Source organism: Syngnathus typhle, linkage group LG11 (assembly GCF_033458585.1).
Source record: "Syngnathus typhle isolate RoL2023-S1 ecotype Sweden linkage group LG11, RoL_Styp_1.0, whole genome shotgun sequence".
In the NCBI taxonomy this organism is placed as follows: Eukaryota; Metazoa; Chordata; class Actinopteri; order Syngnathiformes; family Syngnathidae; genus Syngnathus; species Syngnathus typhle.
The window spans coordinates 2,710,471-2,727,984 of record NC_083748.1 but is presented as its reverse complement, the minus strand read 5'-3'; the positions used below and the strand labels follow the sequence as shown (position 1 = coordinate 2,727,984).

The 17,514-nt window shown below is 43.2% G+C and overlaps 1 protein-coding gene across 4 annotated transcripts in view; it reads right to left on the bottom strand.

The window, feature by feature from the left end:
* The window catches only part of cacna2d2a (calcium channel, voltage-dependent, alpha 2/delta subunit 2a), a 132,139-nt gene that overhangs the window by 72,914 nt on the left and 41,711 nt on the right, over positions 1 to 17,514 (bottom strand). For all 4 annotated transcript variants that reach the window (XM_061290240.1, XM_061290241.1, XM_061290243.1 and 1 more), the window contains exon 3: positions 11,254 to 11,370. In XM_061290240.1, the coding sequence (XP_061146224.1) occupies positions 11,254 to 11,370 (117 nt within the window). The remainder of the gene's footprint in view (positions 1 to 11,253; positions 11,371 to 17,514) is intronic.

Sequence of the window (17,514 nt, the reverse complement as noted above, 5' to 3'; positions counted from 1 at the left end):
CTCATTCTTCAGCCTATGCCCCATGGTCACTATGGCTGACAGCTGCCGTAGGTCTTCAAACACAAGCTAAATTAAACGGGTGATTACCAAGTAAACGGGCCTCCTCGCCACGTAGTCGTGAGCCATCTGTCATTCGAGGGGGCGAGAGCCAAGGTAACCGGGCATTGAACCGTATCTTTTCTCAGGCCGCTAATTCATTGGCCTGTAAGAAAAAAAACTCCTGCCAATCACGAAAAGTGTTTGGCTATTATGTTATGAGCATTTGACAGAGTTATGATGGGCTGTCAAAGCTCATGACAGTTGGGGAGGAAAACAGGGATGAAGAAGAAGGGAGAAGCAGATAGGGTGTGGAAAAAAGGGAGGTCAAGAAAGCAAAGTTGGTTATGGCAGCTTTAGAAAGCCACTGTACATGGACTCAAAAAAGATCAGAGGCAACATAGGAGATTTTTTTTTTTTTTTTTTTTTTTTTTTTTTTTTTTCCGGTATGGCGCCGTAAGTGGCTGCCTCCCAGCAGTGTTCTCTCTTTTCCTCTTTATTTCTTTCTTTTCTCCTTTTTCTTTCTGTCTTTTTGTCCATTCGGCGATGCTGGTGCCTTCTACCGCACCTCGGTATCTCTTCGGATCGGATATTTTGTATTATTCTTTTTTCTTCCTGGGACCGGGATCATCGGTCGAGACCGGCGTAACTCTACGGCGGCTTCCTGCTTATCCGGGCAGTGATGACCGGGTCCCTCGCCTTGGCCTTGCAGCCGCAACCCCTGTGGGGAGTCCGCTCCCTCGTGCTCGTCGGAACCAACGACTTTCGCCATGCTAGCCCCGTGGTGACCATCTGCACGTGCACCCGACTGGGTGCCCAGGACGCTGCTCACACGTTTGCCTGCTTTGTGATGTTTTTCACCGATTCACGACCACGGTCCATTGGGCGCCGTTGAACTGGACTGCCCCTACACCTGTCTATGGACCCCGTGGAGGCTATTTAGTGTGTTTTGGGGTGTTCTCCTGTATTGAGGGGTGCTGGTTGGCCACAGTTACTTTTTTTCCTTTGTCTTTTATCTTTGTTTTGCTTTGATGGCTTTTATCTTGAGCACTTTCTGGCTTTCTTTGTGGCGCCGTTGTGTGGCAGCCTTATGAGAGCCTGTTGAGTTGCGCTCATGCCATTTGTGCGTCTTTTGTATACCCACTCTGTGGTATGAATACTGCTGGGGCCTGAATTTCCCCACCCCTGGGGATCAATAAATATTCAATCAATCAATCAATCAATCAATCAATCAATCAACTCGGGCCAAAACACAACCCACTTACAGATAGATATAGAATATATATATATAAAAAAATAAAAATTCCCCTCTCACCCTCCGCGGGTGGTCTCCCACTCCAAGCTCGGGTCCTCTACCAGAGGCCTGGGAGCTTGAGGGTTCTGCGCAGTATTTTGGCTGTTCCTAGCACTGCACTCTTCTGGACTGAGATGTCTGATGTTGTTCCTGGAATCTGCTGTAGCCACTCCTCCAGTTTGGGGGTCACTGCCCCAAGTGCCCCAATGACCACGGGCACCACCGAGGCCTTCACTTTCCAGGCCTTCTCAAGCTCTTCTTTGAGGCCCTGGTATTTCTCTAGCTTCTCAAGTTCTTTTTTCCTGATGTTGCCATCACTTGGTATTGCTACATCCACTACAACGGCCTTCTTCTGCTGTTTGTCCACCACCACAATGTCCGGTTGGTTCGCCATCACCATCTTGTCAGTCTGGATCTGGAAGTCCCACAGGATCTTGGCTCGCCCGTTCTCTGCCACCTTAGGGGGTGCTTCCCACTTTGACCTTGGGGCTTCCAGTCCATACTCTGCACAGATGTTCCTGTACACTATGCCAGCCACTTGGTTATGACGTTCCATGTATGCTTTCCCTGCTAGCATCTTACACCCTGCTGTTATGTGCTGGACTGTCTCAGGGGCCTCTTTGCACAGCCTGCACCTTGGGTCTTGTCTGGTGTGGTAGATCTTGGCCTCTATTGCTCTGGTGTTCAGAGCCTGTTCCTGTGCAGCCATGATGAGTGCCTCTGTGCTGTCCTTCAGTCCAGCTTTTTCCAGCCATTGGTAGGATTTCTTGATGTCAGCCACTTCACTTATCTGCCGATGGTACATCCCATGTAGGGGTTTGTCCTCCCATGATGGTGTCTCTAGCCACTCTTCCTCTGTTTGCCATTGTCTGAGACATTCACTGAGCACGTCATCCGTTCGGGCCTTTTCCTTGATGTACTCATGGATCTTGGCTGTTTCATCCCGAACAGAGCCTCTCACACTCAGTAGTCCTCGGCCTCCTTCTTTACGGCTAGTGTACAGTCTCAGGGTGCTGGACTTAGGGTGGAACCCTCCGTGCATGGTTAGGAGCTTCCGTGTCTTGACATCTGTGGTCTGCGTCTCTTCCTTTGGCCAGCTTATTATTCCTGCAGGGTATCTGATGACTGGCAGGGCGTAGCTGTTTATTGCCCGGATCTTGTTCTTGCCATTTAGCTGACTATATATATATATATATATATATATATATATATAAACCCATCAAATATTTCTTCAGATTAACACTCAACGGACAAAGACTAACCGTCGCTTAAAAACTAGTGATATAGATTTTCTCAAAATGTGGTACACTGCAAAATCCGGTTGGGTGACTAAAAAAATAATTTATAAATATTTTTAAATAAAGTGTACAAATCCAACAATCCGAATGTCCCATGAGTGACGAGCTACTTTCATCATGTTTTTCACCATCCTAGACAAAAACAATAAACTAAAGTCCCCGTTGCTAGTACCCATTACGAGCAGACCGAGACCAGTTGAAATAATTTATCTGTGCGCACAGCACACGAGCGCAGTGCATATAACTGTATTTTTCTGGGACATCATCTACCTTTCAATAAAAATACTTAATCTCGCAGATAGTGGAATGTGCCCCTGAATACACAGACACACATACGTACAAAGACGCAGAGAAAGTTATTTTTCCCACCAGCGCAAAATGCCGGTCCACACCACGACTGATACGGGACAAAGCAGCAAGCTGAGACAGACTCCTAAACAGATTGCACGTAGGGGCACAAACACAACAGAGGAGAAGTGACAGCCCGGTGCAAACCAATGGAAAGAAATGGAAAGGGGAGAAAATAATTCAATCTGCAGCCTCCACCTTCAATCAGCCAGTTAAGGAGAAGAGAAGGCGGACGGACGCATGCAATGCCTTTCCTCCCTATAGGCAGGGCGAGGGTAGCAGGCTTCCTGATAAGCGGCGGCCGAGGAAGATTAACTGGGGAGGAGGAAAATAAAAGCACGGCGCCGACCTCTGATTCCCTCGGCCTCCCAGCGTCAGTGTCCTCGGCGTGTACATTAGCATGATGAGAATGTTTAAACGGCGGTCGCTTTGACACCGGCTCAGAATCACAGCGCTGTGCACCAAAAGCAACAAGACCTCTAAATCCTTCCGCATCCCGTCAAAGCTGCCGTTGCTTTGTAGCCTAACACCCGTGGGTGGCTAGTAGCCTTAGAATACAGTGTCACAAATTCCCTTGGTGAAAAGAATTGAATTTTTCAACAAAACTAGGCTTCCATGGAGTTTGGCTGGTGACAGAAAAAATAGGTGTGAAAGTCTGCTATAGTGTTAAGCAGTGTAGTGCACCGTTTACTCCTCACAAATTCACCTATTGATGAATTTTTGTGAATTTTCTACAGTACATTTTAAAATGAACCGACAGATGTCACTTTCCGTAGGCATAAAACGCAGGATTAACGCAGATGATAATCAAATATTGTGCTTTATTCTTTTTTTTTTTTATTTGCAGTACTTCAAACTAAATAAGTGTGCTGCCACCAAGCAGTTGGAGGTGGAATTACACCCAATAATAAACGTTACACCCAATAATAAACGTTAGTCCTCCCAAAAAAAGTAACCTGTATTTAAAAAAAAATAGAGGGAGAGGAAATGTGAGACCCATGATTGAGAGTTTTGGGGGCGTAAGAAAAACTTGCTCCTCCCCATCTAAATGTTAAATCCTCATTTTTGAGGTATCCAATTCCATGTTTTCTATTCACGTTGCTATGACGCGTATCCCAATTGCGCCCCCTGAGAGCAAAACAATTTGAGCTGTGTCAATTGAAGCATGCGGTTTAAATCCAGCCTGACAGTTTCAAGCAATAGAGTCAATTCCAATTTCATTATTTTCAGCATTCATGGACTATCTGAAAAAAAATATTCATACAGTACGCTCTTTCTTTTTCCTATTTCACAAGGCAACTATCAATTTTTAGACCCCCTGACACTTTCCAAGTTGAAGTTCCTTCGGCCTTCTTGACTCAGCTTGATGATTCCATCAGGCATCCCCGTGAGTTATTTTCTTGCCGCAAAGCCGAAAACCCCGCACGGGTGACAAATGTACGTTTTATGCGGCTCGGCAAGACTCGGCGTATAAAAGCCACAAAGCATTGCATTTATATTCATTTGTCTCTGGGTGACGGGGAAATTTAAAGAGTGAACCAGCTGCTGTTGCTCCATGAACAGGTTGCTCCCAGACAAGCGAGCATTTGTTGCGATAAAGGCTACGTTTAGATGCCGCAGTCAAACCTATACGTGGCGCGTTCACACTTCCACGTCGATGAATGGTTTTGCGCGAGGCGGAAATATAGCATCTGGAAAGTGACATTTGTTTGGGGGGGAAGGGGGCAAAGGCATTCAAATGGAGCTGAAAACGGCGCATTCAGAGCTAAAATAAACGTGTGTAATGAAGATGTGGAGAAAAGCGCCGAAGGCAACGTACTGCCACCAAGCAGATCAGGTTCTGACATTTTGACTAATGTGAAATGCTGCCAAGGGACAGTGGGTGGGATGTTGTGACCTTTATCGGCGGGAAGCGATAGAATGACTTAATACGACACAAAATGGTAATCCGGATCTACGGCCGTCTGCCTTTTTTAAAACAAGGCGCTATGACCCGTCGCAGTGGGTGTTGCCGTCTGGGATGACGTCTCGCGTAATGTGTGAGCGTGGCCTTGTGACACGTGTGCGGCGGGCGGTCGAGAAAGTGACGCCATTGCGGTTGTCTGGTGACTTCTACCTTCAAGGTTAAATGAGCAGCATCATTCTTTCAAGGCTGTAAAGACAGATTGAGCCATACCTTTGAGACTGAGGGTTCTAAAAATGTTTACACCGTCTAAGAAAATCCCTAGCTTTTTTGTTTAAATGAGAGAATTGCAATTAAAAATAACGAGCGGTTTGCATCTCTTCATTAAAAAATCTAGTGGTTTCTTCTGAAAAGAGACAAATTGCAGCTGAAGGTTTACAAATTTCTGATTTTGAAAAACAACAAAGAATCATTTTGCTTTCATAGATGACAATAAAAATCAAACAATAGTTATTAGGACTACATTTAAAAAGATCAGTTTTAACCTTTAATTTGAATTGGGATCAGGCTCTCAACTATGAACGTAACCTTAGAGAGGTCTGTTTAAACAGGTGTGTGTATGTGTGTATCGAGACGCTGCAGGTCGTAGCAGATGGCTGCTAATGGGAGTTCATAGATCTGAATGACAGGGGCATGCAAATGCATCGGGGGCAGGGAATTATAGGAAGCCATGTGCAATTCAGTTGCCACACTATCTCATTTGATGTACATATGCTCAATATGCACCTGCTAACATGCTTTTAATAGTGATTAGCATATGCTAGCTAGCTATCAGATAACGGTTTTTCACTTCCATCCGTTTTCCATTGCACTAATGGCAAGCGGGATAGAAAACATCTTCGACTAGACAAGTGTGCCTAATTCTGCGTACTGTCGCTTGCAACTTAAAAGAGAGTCCGGGGAGTCATCACGCAGCTTTCTCGCAAAGATTATGAAAAGTGTTTGGGAATGTTTCACTAACTCGCCTAACTCTGGTGATGACTCCGATGCACGGTTGACATTTATGGTGATAAATGCCACCAAAATTGTCAAAATGTGAACTTTGGTTTTCAAAGCTTGCTATTCTTCACGCAGAGAAAGACAACGACTTTGGTGATCCTTAAATGTGTCATCTCGCATTATTATCACCATCATTACGATATGCCATGCCAACACCGATATCGTCACCATTTAGTTGACAATAAAGCGCTAACTAATTTGAATGACAAAAGGCATCAGATACTGTCCTGACTCGAGTGACCTTTTCAGTTTGTGCTGATAACGTTTGAAACACAATTTGCAATCAATTTTAGCATCAAAATGGATTTTTCTGAAAGCGGCAAATTGAATAAACACATCCACAACTATTTTCTGCATATTTAGAGCGACATGAGTTCATTGAATGTTCGTAACGGGATTATTTTGGCAATGAGTTTCATGAGGTCAAATTTTCTCTTCTATTTTTATTGAACTAGAGCTTGTCCTACTTCCCCTCCTCTTCCCTGATGGGACTGCCGACTTATAACTGCCTCTGCAAATGCCAACGGAAAATGGGGAACTACAAAGTTAGAACCCACTTTTTCAAAGTGTTTTTCTAAACTTTCTCACGTAGCACCGTAGCATGCCTTTTGCGACACGGTGTATCTCCGAGTGCATGCGAGTTAAATCCTAACTGCTGATTGGGTTGATTAATTATTCAAACGAGCTGACCTCCACGACCATCGTGCTCAGGCGCACTCATTATGAAGCTCTTGTAATTCATTAAAGTGCCCAGATGAACACGGGGCACAGCGAGGGCTGCTCGCTATTACCGACGGCCTTGCTGCCATCTTTAGGAGCTCGCTGCCGAGTATGTCAATCAAGTCGGACTGGAGACCATTAAAGAAATGTCAAGCACTTGGGAAAATGTACACAGTTTGGAAATATGAGATGTTGTCATTGTTCAAACCTATGTGTCCACATTACACACGTTTCAGTCGCCAATTTTAAAATCCTACAAATTATGAAGACAAAAGGCGTGAACACGGTTTGTACACTCAGTTAATGGCCAACCAATTTATTAGCATTTACCATTTAGCACATGTTGCACTAGACTGGAGCGAGGTTGCAGGGTTGTCCCTCCATCAGACTGCGACACCTCCTTTATTTGTCACTGATTCGCGCCGACAGCGGACACATAATCGCTCGCCGCTGGTGGTGTAATTTATTGCGAGCGCGCCAGCTCCCGGCCAAGTGCTGCCGTCGTCGTTGGGGGATGAAAGAGATGCAGAAAGCCACCTCTGTGTCAGTTAGCAGTAGTCATGGAAAACAAAAGCGAGGGACACGGAGTAGTGACAAAACTAATCAGCGGCCTGATGGAGGGAGCCTCGTTTTTAGGTCCACTGGCCAATTTTAAAGTGTGTCGGCTAAATGTAGCCATTTAAATTAGTTATATGCGCCCGTTCAATTAAAAGCCAAATGGTGAGGTGTCCCTGAGGAAATCCTGCTCGGGATAATGATTCCACACCATGCTAAAAATGCTAGTTTGACAATCACTGAATTTCATTGTCATGGATTTCTACCTACAGTTTCGTAACTAACGTGAATATAAAGGCAATAAGGTTTTAAATTGTACAAATTGCATCACGCCTGCTTGTTTCATTAATTGAAGAGGTCCAAGTAATGTTAACTGTTCCAAGCGTGCACCGTATTCAGAAAGCCACGCTCCACAGTTGGCGTCTTAGTGAATTATTAACAGATGTAATGTGATGATAGTTGACTGCGAACGGGGCCGTCCCTCCCCATGGCTGACCCGGCTGCGTCATTTTAGTTACCACGCTCAGGAAGAGAGGGAGGCTAGTGCCGGCTGATTGATTAATTCTGTCAAGCACACTTGGTGCTGTGTCCACACCGAGCTTCACTGTAATCTTTCACAATTATTATCGGCGTCATCGTTAAGTCAAAGAGCATCTCTGTCATCTCTGAAAGACAAGCGGTCCCGAACAAACCAGACTCAATTATTGGGCCTCTCCCCACTTGAGCTATTCTTACACTTGACTTTCTTACTGTGAGAATAACAAAGGTGAGATCATGAACACAAGATATGTGGTTGCGATGCCATTACTATTCTTCAAAGCACTTATTGACATATGAATCAAAGGCACATTTTAGTAACTATAACAACTGGGGGCGGAACCAGCGGGGTTGCAACAAAAACAGATGACAAAAAGGACTTATCTTAAGGCACCACTGTATTTGCATACGGCAAGAGTCGATTTTCCATATGACCTCTTTAAATGTCCAATCACATTACACCAGGCATTTATGCACACATTGATTTGAAATGATATATATTATCGTAGCATTATAGCAATTGACTTGTTTCTTCTACATTTTGACACGCTGACAGCCTCCACTCTTCACACACTGCAAATGCTAGCTTTTGGGTTGTAACTCCCGCGGGGGTACCAGGAAAACATTCTGGACTGTAGAAATACCCTTTGGCTCCATAAAAAATAGAGTAGTAGTGAGATGACACGAGTCGGTTGCAAGATATTACCAGCACTTCTGTACCGCAAAGAGAGGATTGCAGGGCAAGAGTAAAGCCTCTCAAGTCTATCCATGTCCAGCGCTTCTGATAGTCTGCACTGGTAGACATAAGCCGGTATTGAGTTCCATCCCTAGTCCAATAGGGCAACCTAGCCACCATGCATGGATATCCTGAAGAACGCTGATATCAATGTAGGTCAATCTTTTTTGCAGGAATGTTTCCATCAACCAAAGACCTCCATGATGGCAGCCTCTGCTGCTCTTTTAATCTGTTTGCCAGTCGATGACTCAAAGTTTCCTTGATGGGATGGAAATTCACGAAGCGCCATGACTGTTCATTTTATCTCACCTCCATTGTTTGACCCTGCTAGCGTCGAGCGCGTATCCATCAGGCAAGGAGCAGCCCGGAGGCAGCCGCTCTTCAGCCTCTCAGAGCTATTCGGATAGTATTGAAATGTGTGTAATTGGATTAGACCAACCTTATTACCCCCTCTCTATTCCACCAGGCTCTTTTGTGAAATCTCAAGTGAAGAGATTTGACAACGGCACTTTTTTACGCCGAAGAAGCCGACGGGAACGTAACAACTCTCGAGTACGTTTGCACGGAACGGGAATATCCCTGCAGGGGACCCCTGACTGACAGGACTCGGAGTCATTTTGGGCTGTGAGTGACACCGTATGAGATGCGACGCCATCTGGTTAAGAGTGACCGGGTTGAACTCCGGGCCAAGCATCACAGGAAGAGGTAAGGGGCGCCCCTGAAGTCATCGTAAGTCACGTGGCGGAGTGGGCAGACATGACAGGCTACACGAATGGACGTTTCCGGCTTCAAAGAGCTGTCAGAGAACCATACTGTTATCGCTCTCAGGTGTGAGTTTGTTGCTCTGATCTCACGCCACTGCACATACCCCTCTGCTGATACTACACAAGATTCCCACGTCGCTTCGATGTTCAAATTCAAGTGCTTTTAAGATTGATTTAAGTCTTTCCACAATTTTAATGCTGAGGGATATGATTTAAATTGTACATAACCTGGATTTTCTGGGCTCATTATGATCATGATTATGATAGATGGAGCCTATCAAAGGGCTCTTTAATTTGGAAATCAGTACATTGTATGTAAATAATTAGAATCGGGGGCTCTTGGAGGAGGATGGAATATAAATGTTCCATACACTCATGGAAATATTTTGTTCGCACTCATGGTTTGGTAAATGTCCATAGAGAGAGTTGTAGTAGGTTAGTAGCAACTATCCATGTGTCAAAAAGAAGCACATGAACTTACTATTTTACATTTCTATTCTGCAGAACCATCACAACCCCCATTTTTCTTTGCCTCTATTCTCGTTTTGCAATTTCTTTTCCTTTCCACTTTGCTTTTAACCCAAAAACTTTTTACCGCTTCACTTTTGCCTCAGCGGCCTCCTTTCTGTCCCTTCCCTGCTCACTTTTAAATCTATGAATTTCTGAACATCATTTCTTGATTTTTTTCCACGCCGGAGGGAGACATTCTCATTCCAGACCGTCTATTTCTCTTTCTCCCTTTACCACTCGTCACCTCATTTCCTCTTTGCCTCCCTCCCGCCTTCCCGAGTGAGTCTGGCGGACATGTAGAAGTTGGTGTGATGGGTTTTGTTGTGGTATGATGTGTGTGTGTGTGTCTCACGTGGGGAAAAGTGCCCAAACCAATGTCATTCCAAATCCAATCATGGCCATTGGAGATGTACTGTGACGCCCCTGTTCCCTTTAGGGATCCCGACTGCGGAATCAATCACGCCCCTGAGAGACCTTTGCTTCTCGGGATGAATGTGCCTCATCCCCCCAAACACCACATGCTTTCAGAAGATACACTTCCATCCTTTTTTTTTTTTTAAAGACCAAATTAAAAAAATGTCAGCGCTTTTCACTCTGAAGTGACCCTATCAACATCCAAATGAATGGTTGCCAAAAAGTCTTTGGTACTTATCATTTTGTCTTTTTGGGTGAATTAGGGACGTTCCTGAGACAGTTTGACTCAATGCCTGTTTAATTATCTGTGTATGTGGGGGGCAACAAACATTGCTTGTATCTCATTATTAACTCAACTATATAACATTTCAAGCAATTTACCCCACTACCTCTCACACCTTTCAAGAAAATGTATTTGTTGGATAGAAACTCCCTTGCAAATTTACCAATTTTTAAATATATACAAATACTGTATGTCAAATGTTATGATAAAGTATACATCCATCCATCCATTTTCTCAACCGCTTAGTCCCCGCACCCTCCTAACTGAGGCGGACGTGCTACCCAGTGCGTCACTGAGCCGCCTATGATAAAGTATATTTTCAAGATTTTTTTTTTCAGATTAAGGATGTATTTTTTTAAGATAAAAACAGTAGTAGTAAAGTCATTATATTTGGATAGTAGTAGAATTTTGATGAGAGAACTGCGATCCAGCCTTGCCTAGTTTCCAGTTTTACACATTCCACATCCATCAGTTTCTATACCTCTTCTCAGGGTTGCCGATAAACTGGAGAGTTTCCTTTGGTGGCAAAAGAACGGGTGTCAACCTTGGACTGGTCGCCAATCAATCAGAAAGAACTCAAGCAACCTACCACAGACTTCTAATCTATGGCCAATTTGAACTTAATAAACCTGAGCTATATATTGCTATGAAGGTTACATCATTTTCCATAGGGAAAATCATTTGTAAAATGAGCATCACAGATTGGTGTTGTGAGTCTCTGCTGCATTTATTTTAATGCCATTATGTTAACATGTCTGCATGGACTACAAAGTGCTTGAAGCATTTAGACGCTTACCTCCAGGGCTTTCCTCTTACTGTTTAGCAGCCTGGCAATGTCCCGTGCCACTCTCTCCACCAGGTCCTTGGGGTTGTTCCTCTTAATTTCAAACTGGCTCCTCTTCTCATTGTAAATCTGCAAACACACGCACACAAAGGGAGAAGCACAGCTCAGATTACACAGTGCACCTTGGTTTGTTTTAAGGAGATAAATAATTTAATCGCAGGGGAACAGCGCGCTTGCTCTAGAGTGAGCACAAACGATGGCAAACACGATCCGCCGAGCAGGCAAGCTCTCGTAAGCCTTGACGCGGTAGCATAAGTAAACACGGAGCTAGGTCCTTAATGGCGCGACACTTAGCAGGGACAGCTGCGGTCTGGAACACATTCAATAAACAGTAACTCATTTACCCTCCTCACTGTCCAAAACCCTGCGATTGAAAACTTTGGAGTGAAAACCTCATTTTTCGCCAGGGATGTGGTTTAGACGCACCCACAATAGATGAAAATCCACAATATGAAAAGTAAGTTCCAACCGATTAATCAGCTGTTTAAAAATATAGATATTTAAAATGTAGATATTTTTTTGCCAATTTTGATAGATTATTATTAACACATGCACACGTTATATCACATAAAACAAAGCTAGGACATTTTAAAAAAAAAAAGGGCAAAAAAAAAATCTGGCTTTTACAGAAATACAGCAGCACCTGCGTGTGTTTTACGATTTTACGGGAATTCAATAACTCTCTCACATGCAAACATTTAAAAAAAAAAAGTTCAGTGTCGATACCGCAACAAAAATAAGTGTGCCTATCTTCGCATACCAAAGCCAATATTCATTTGTCGTGAGAGCAAAAATATTGATTTAAAGGTTAGGAATAATTCAATCTTCAACACTTAACTTCAGTTAAATGTTTATTCACCAGCTTTCAGTTTGCTTAAAGCTGTTTTCTTTCATTTTAGACAGAAGACCACTTTGTTTAGAATGTGCAGCGAGCTCAGCCAAACAATCGGTACTATCCGATTACTCGATGGGATAATCGGTAGAATAACAGATTTAGGAAGAAGAATACAGCCCCTTGCCAGCAGAACATCCTCTTTCCGTAAAATGTCGCCAAATACCCGCTCTACCAAGTGGGCCTATAAAGTCGTGCACTATTGCCTCAGTCAGATTACTCCTGAAGTTGCAAACGTAAGCATTCCTTCAAATAAAGTTCCATACGTCAAAGTGATGTGCTGATGTGCAGCAAGAGGGAAAACAAAGGCATGGCTCTGGCTCTCTTTCTATATCAAGCTGAAAGCTGGGCAGACAGCCATTGGCCCAGTGAGCTGACACATCTGGTCCCAGAGGTTCCGCCAGCGCCAGCCGAGCACTCTGATGAGATTTACTTAGCCTTGCTCTTATTCTGGCCAGGCCCTAAGGGATCACAGATTGTGATTATGTCACCTTCCAGCAAAAGGTGACATAATGAGCATGAGGTACATATAATTCCAAAAGAACAAGCTATAAGCAAAGCTAACTTTTGTCGGTCCGAGAGAATAATTACGTGAAATGCCTGACTCCTAGTTAAATTTGTTTTCAAATCAATAATTTTGCTCATGTGCTCCGCCTCAATTTGGAGGATTCACTATTAGCAAGCTTGCAGGTGAGGGAGGAAATTAAACATGTCGCTATAAATTAGGAGTCTTCTTCTATTATAATCGTACTAAATGTCATGGGGAATTTTCAACAACGAACAATCTGAACCTGGCAATAAATAATCAGCAGGAGTAGGCACAAAAACCTCTGCTACAATAATGCAAAACAAATTCCTCCTTAAATTGCTAAAAGTAAAAATCATAGGGTCGAAAAAAAAAAGAATTAACATGACTTCTACTAGACGTAGTTTTGAAATCAATAAAATAACTGTGTTTAGGAATAACCACTTTAATATCTATAAAAAAAGAAAATTATGATCGACCAGCTCTAGCATGAAGCCATAAAATACATTGTCTCCTTGGTGACATTCTCACAAATATCAGTGATGACAGGTCAGTATTCTGTATGAGCTCCTTCTGTTTGATCAAGCTTGACACAAGCGTAATGGATCCGCCTGCTCAGTTTTTCACAACTGCTGTAGCCCATGTTTATTTGCCATCACTTACTGCCACATAAACAGAAAAGCAATTGTGTTTCCTACATTGTATTTGTCACTTCATTGTGTTTTAATAATAGATGCCGAAAATCCCGCCAGTCAGTTACCTAAGCAGTCAATTTAATTAATTATTATTAATTATGTGTACACAGTTGGAACATGAACATCTACTGTTTACATTTGATTTAATTGATTGTACGCGTCACGACCTGCAGTATTGATCGTAATTAAGTCGGTCGTTTAAACTGCACTGTAAGAAGACTATATTTTGGTTACTGGTTGCCCCTGGCTGGCAACAACAATCAACTCGCTAACCGTACCATGAATAATTCATATTCAAATGAAAGTTAACTTTATATGGGGCATCTCTATTTATAAATCATGAGCATGGTCATGTTTGTTATTGGAGGGCATTAAACCAGTGGTTCCTACATGGAGGTACGTGAGACTTTAAAACGTAGCATTTGTGCAAACATCCTTTCAAAATATCTTTGTTATTATTAATCAATATTCAGCATTTTTTTAAATTTATTTTAAGTATGATACTCTTTATCTTAAAAACACAGTGTCACCCAAACCCTCCCAGCGTGGTATATCCCAATCATTTGAAAAGCAAATTCACCGTAACATGACTGTCATGTTGTCCATTAAAAAAATTGCAAAGATGTTCATTTATTCTTGTATTAAAACGCCTATTAGTGCTAATCAGTCATGCAAATGGCTTGAGGCTGCGAAGCATGGGCAGCATTCTGCGCCGCCCTGTCATCCTCCGACGAGAGGTGGCTCGGCAGACCGCCGCTGACGGCCAATCAAACCTTCTGCTGTTGAAACTTTACACAGGATACGACACCAGTGACTGCCAATTGCCACCAATATGCTTTAGTTGGCACGGAGGACGCAAGTGAATGAAACTCGCACATTGACGCGCTTGTGCACATCACACACATTATGTCATGCTCGTCATTAAGCCGTGATGACGGGTTCCAGTGTGCCAAAAACTCAAGAGTGGCACTGTAAACAAACAGATGGAAAGACAGAGGGTTGGGGGATGCCAGAAAAAAAAAGTCCCTCTGCAGGCAAGTCCAAATGTCCATCATTTTACTACCAACATGATAGGGCTGAGCTATTAATCAAATTCAAATCATCAATTGTACAATTTAATTTTTCAAATCATAAAGGCTGGAATTTAGAAGCGCAAATTAAATCTCTGCACAGATTTGTTTGAATTATTAACAGTTTACACAATCTTGACTGAGCCTAAGGTGGCTGGAAATAATAACATGAGTCGGTACCACAGACAATAACTGAAATATTGAGTTTATAGTCATAGCTAATTAGTCTAACATTGCAGCAAGTGCACATTGTCGTCTGCCGTCTTTAGTTAGCAACACATACTAACGCAGTTGCATTCCTCTGTGAATTAAGCCTTCCCGACAGCTTGTGTACATGTTTTCCCACCGCTGACACTCATCATCAGTCTGTTTTTCTCTCTCTCTCTCTCTCTCTCTCTCTCTCTCTCTCTCTCTCTCTCTCTCTCTCTCTCTCTCTCTCTCTCCGCTGTCTCATTAAAGCATACGACTCTTCCCCAAAACATGACATCAAGTGTAGCCGTCAACGTCTCCTCTTCCCGCTAAATCCGTCTGGCCTACTGCAGGCGTGGGCTTTTATTCAACTGCGTGAAGCTTCTGGTGTGTTGTGTCTTATCAAGCTCCCCGTGTAGGGGCTGCTGCCGCTCTCGGGGAGCTGAAAGAAGCCCGGTCCGCTCAGCCGAGTCTACTAATATTCCTTAATGATGCGGCATCTGTCTCTGTCAAGCAGCCAGACACGAGGCCTATTGTGGGAGACTTCGCAAGGAGATAAGCAGTCCTCCCTTCTTGACACAGCAGGACAAACACATTAACAATAACAGCTTTACCGGTAAAATGTATTAATAAGACAAAAAGATGTTCTTTCTGTAGTTTTAAAATTTCAACTTTTATCTGTAGCAGTTATATTAGACTAAATTTACCTTTTGGATTTCTTGGAGGTTATTAAACCTGGGAAAATAATTTGCAATTCTTCATAAAATAGGCTTTTAATTGTTTATTTTCACTTACCAGTTTATTGTTACTGTGAATGGTTGTTTGTCTGTACTTGGACAGGCCAACAACCATTCAAACAGAGGCGTAGCCAGGAATTTTTCCAGTAGGGGCGCACGCCCACATGAAAAAAAATCTAACATCACCCACGCCGTTCGCTGATCGCTAAAACAACACCCGGGTCCGGGAGGCAAACGGTGAATGGATAACATCGCGCACATAGAATAGCGCAAGCACATTCGCGCAAGACCGAAAGAAAAAAACGGCATGAAAATGAAGAATCGAAAAAGCTCGATTTTTTTTCGACCGGGGCGCAGGGAGTCCTAACCGGGGCGCCGCCCCGGCTCGCCCCGGCTTGGCTACGCCTCTGCATTACAACTTCACATCTAGTAACAATTGCGTGCTTTTAACTAACCCAAAACACTTGTTTTTGAAATGTGGAACTAAGTCAGGAAAAAAAAAAAATCTAAATATGACAACATGCTTATTTTAGATTCAAACCAAGAACGAATGTGAGGCTAACCACTTCTACATCGTGTCGAGCCCCCTGTGTTATTTCTAAAAACTCTCAAACAAAACCCATCATACACACATGTAAGCTGCAAACAGCCAATGCAATCCAGTCTGACCTTAAAGTAACTCAATTTTGAAATGTTAATGTCTTGTAGGGATTAACAGGTGAGGATGTGCCAAGAGTATTTTAGTACGTTGATCTTGCTTGGAAAAAAGTTCAAAGTAAGTAGCAAGTAGAGATGAAAAGACCCTCACATATTCTCTCTATCATAGTGAATACTTTAGACACCTAAATCATTGTAAATCACTGTCTTATGTTGAAATGGGTTTATTTCTTACAGAAAGTTGTCTGTGACTAAAAAAACAATCCACGCACATTTTCAGCATAATACACCACTAGCAAAAAAACTTGAGTGTTTTCAGGAATGTTGAGGACCTTAAAGAATGATAAATGATTCTTCGAAGGACCCAAAGCGGTGGTTGCGTCCTATAAACTATACAAAAAAGGCACGCAACATACGTAAATAAAGAAGAGAGGGGAAAAAAAATAGCATTATGGATGGCAACGGGGGCCCAAGGGGAAACACGGGCTATTATCTGCTAGCTCGCTGCTTCCAGGCAAACGTCACAGGAAACAAAGGCTGGCCAACGTGTTTACAAACACCCCATTCGGACAGTTTGAGATAAGCGGAGGGTGACATTGAACGGGGGAGAGAGGGGGTGGCGACATTATCACAGGGATTGTCAACCGGTGATCCAAACAGGTGGGAACAAAGAGACACAGACGTGCACTCGCACGGTCAAACCCCCAAAAAGCCAATAAAAGTCACCTAAGCTCAATGACATACAAGTGTATTCAGCTGCAAGCGGCCTCATGGAATAATTGTAGGCTTTTGATTTTGGGTTCTGTAGCTCCCTTGGAGCTGCTTTCTAAAAACGTTTGTTTTCTGAGAAAGTTCAAACATGACGTAGCCAAACGATATTTTAAAAGCTCCTTTCCAAAACAATCAATTTGGATTGGATTACCGTTGTTCATACGGAGGCAGTATGACTGCGCATGCGCACTATGTATCCGATGCGCAGAACGGATGCGCAAGACACGTCAGCTATATAAAGAGCGAGAGTTGTTTTCTTCCTATTAGTTTTAATTCACAGTTGAATTAGCAGTTTCAATCAGCAAATAACAAAATGCGTATTACAGGTAATATTTTATTTCACAACACTTTGCCTTGTTCCTTTCGTCTCTGCTGTTCACTTCAAACACGCTCCATACGAACGCAATGCTCTCATATAGACGCTTGCTCGATCACCTGCTCGTTTGCTGTCACAATGTACCCTACACAAATCCTAAACATTTGTTGCGGCTCCGAGTCACGACGAAGGGCAAGTTTTGGTTTCCAAGGGTGTTTTTATTCCTCTTCAACTTCTCTCCCATACAGAGTCGCCTTTTTCACATGTCCGCACGCCTTTTTCACATGTCCGCACTGATCGCGGTGGTGCCTTCATGGGCAGTCGGAGAAATCAACGCCAACAAAAAAATAAAAATACATC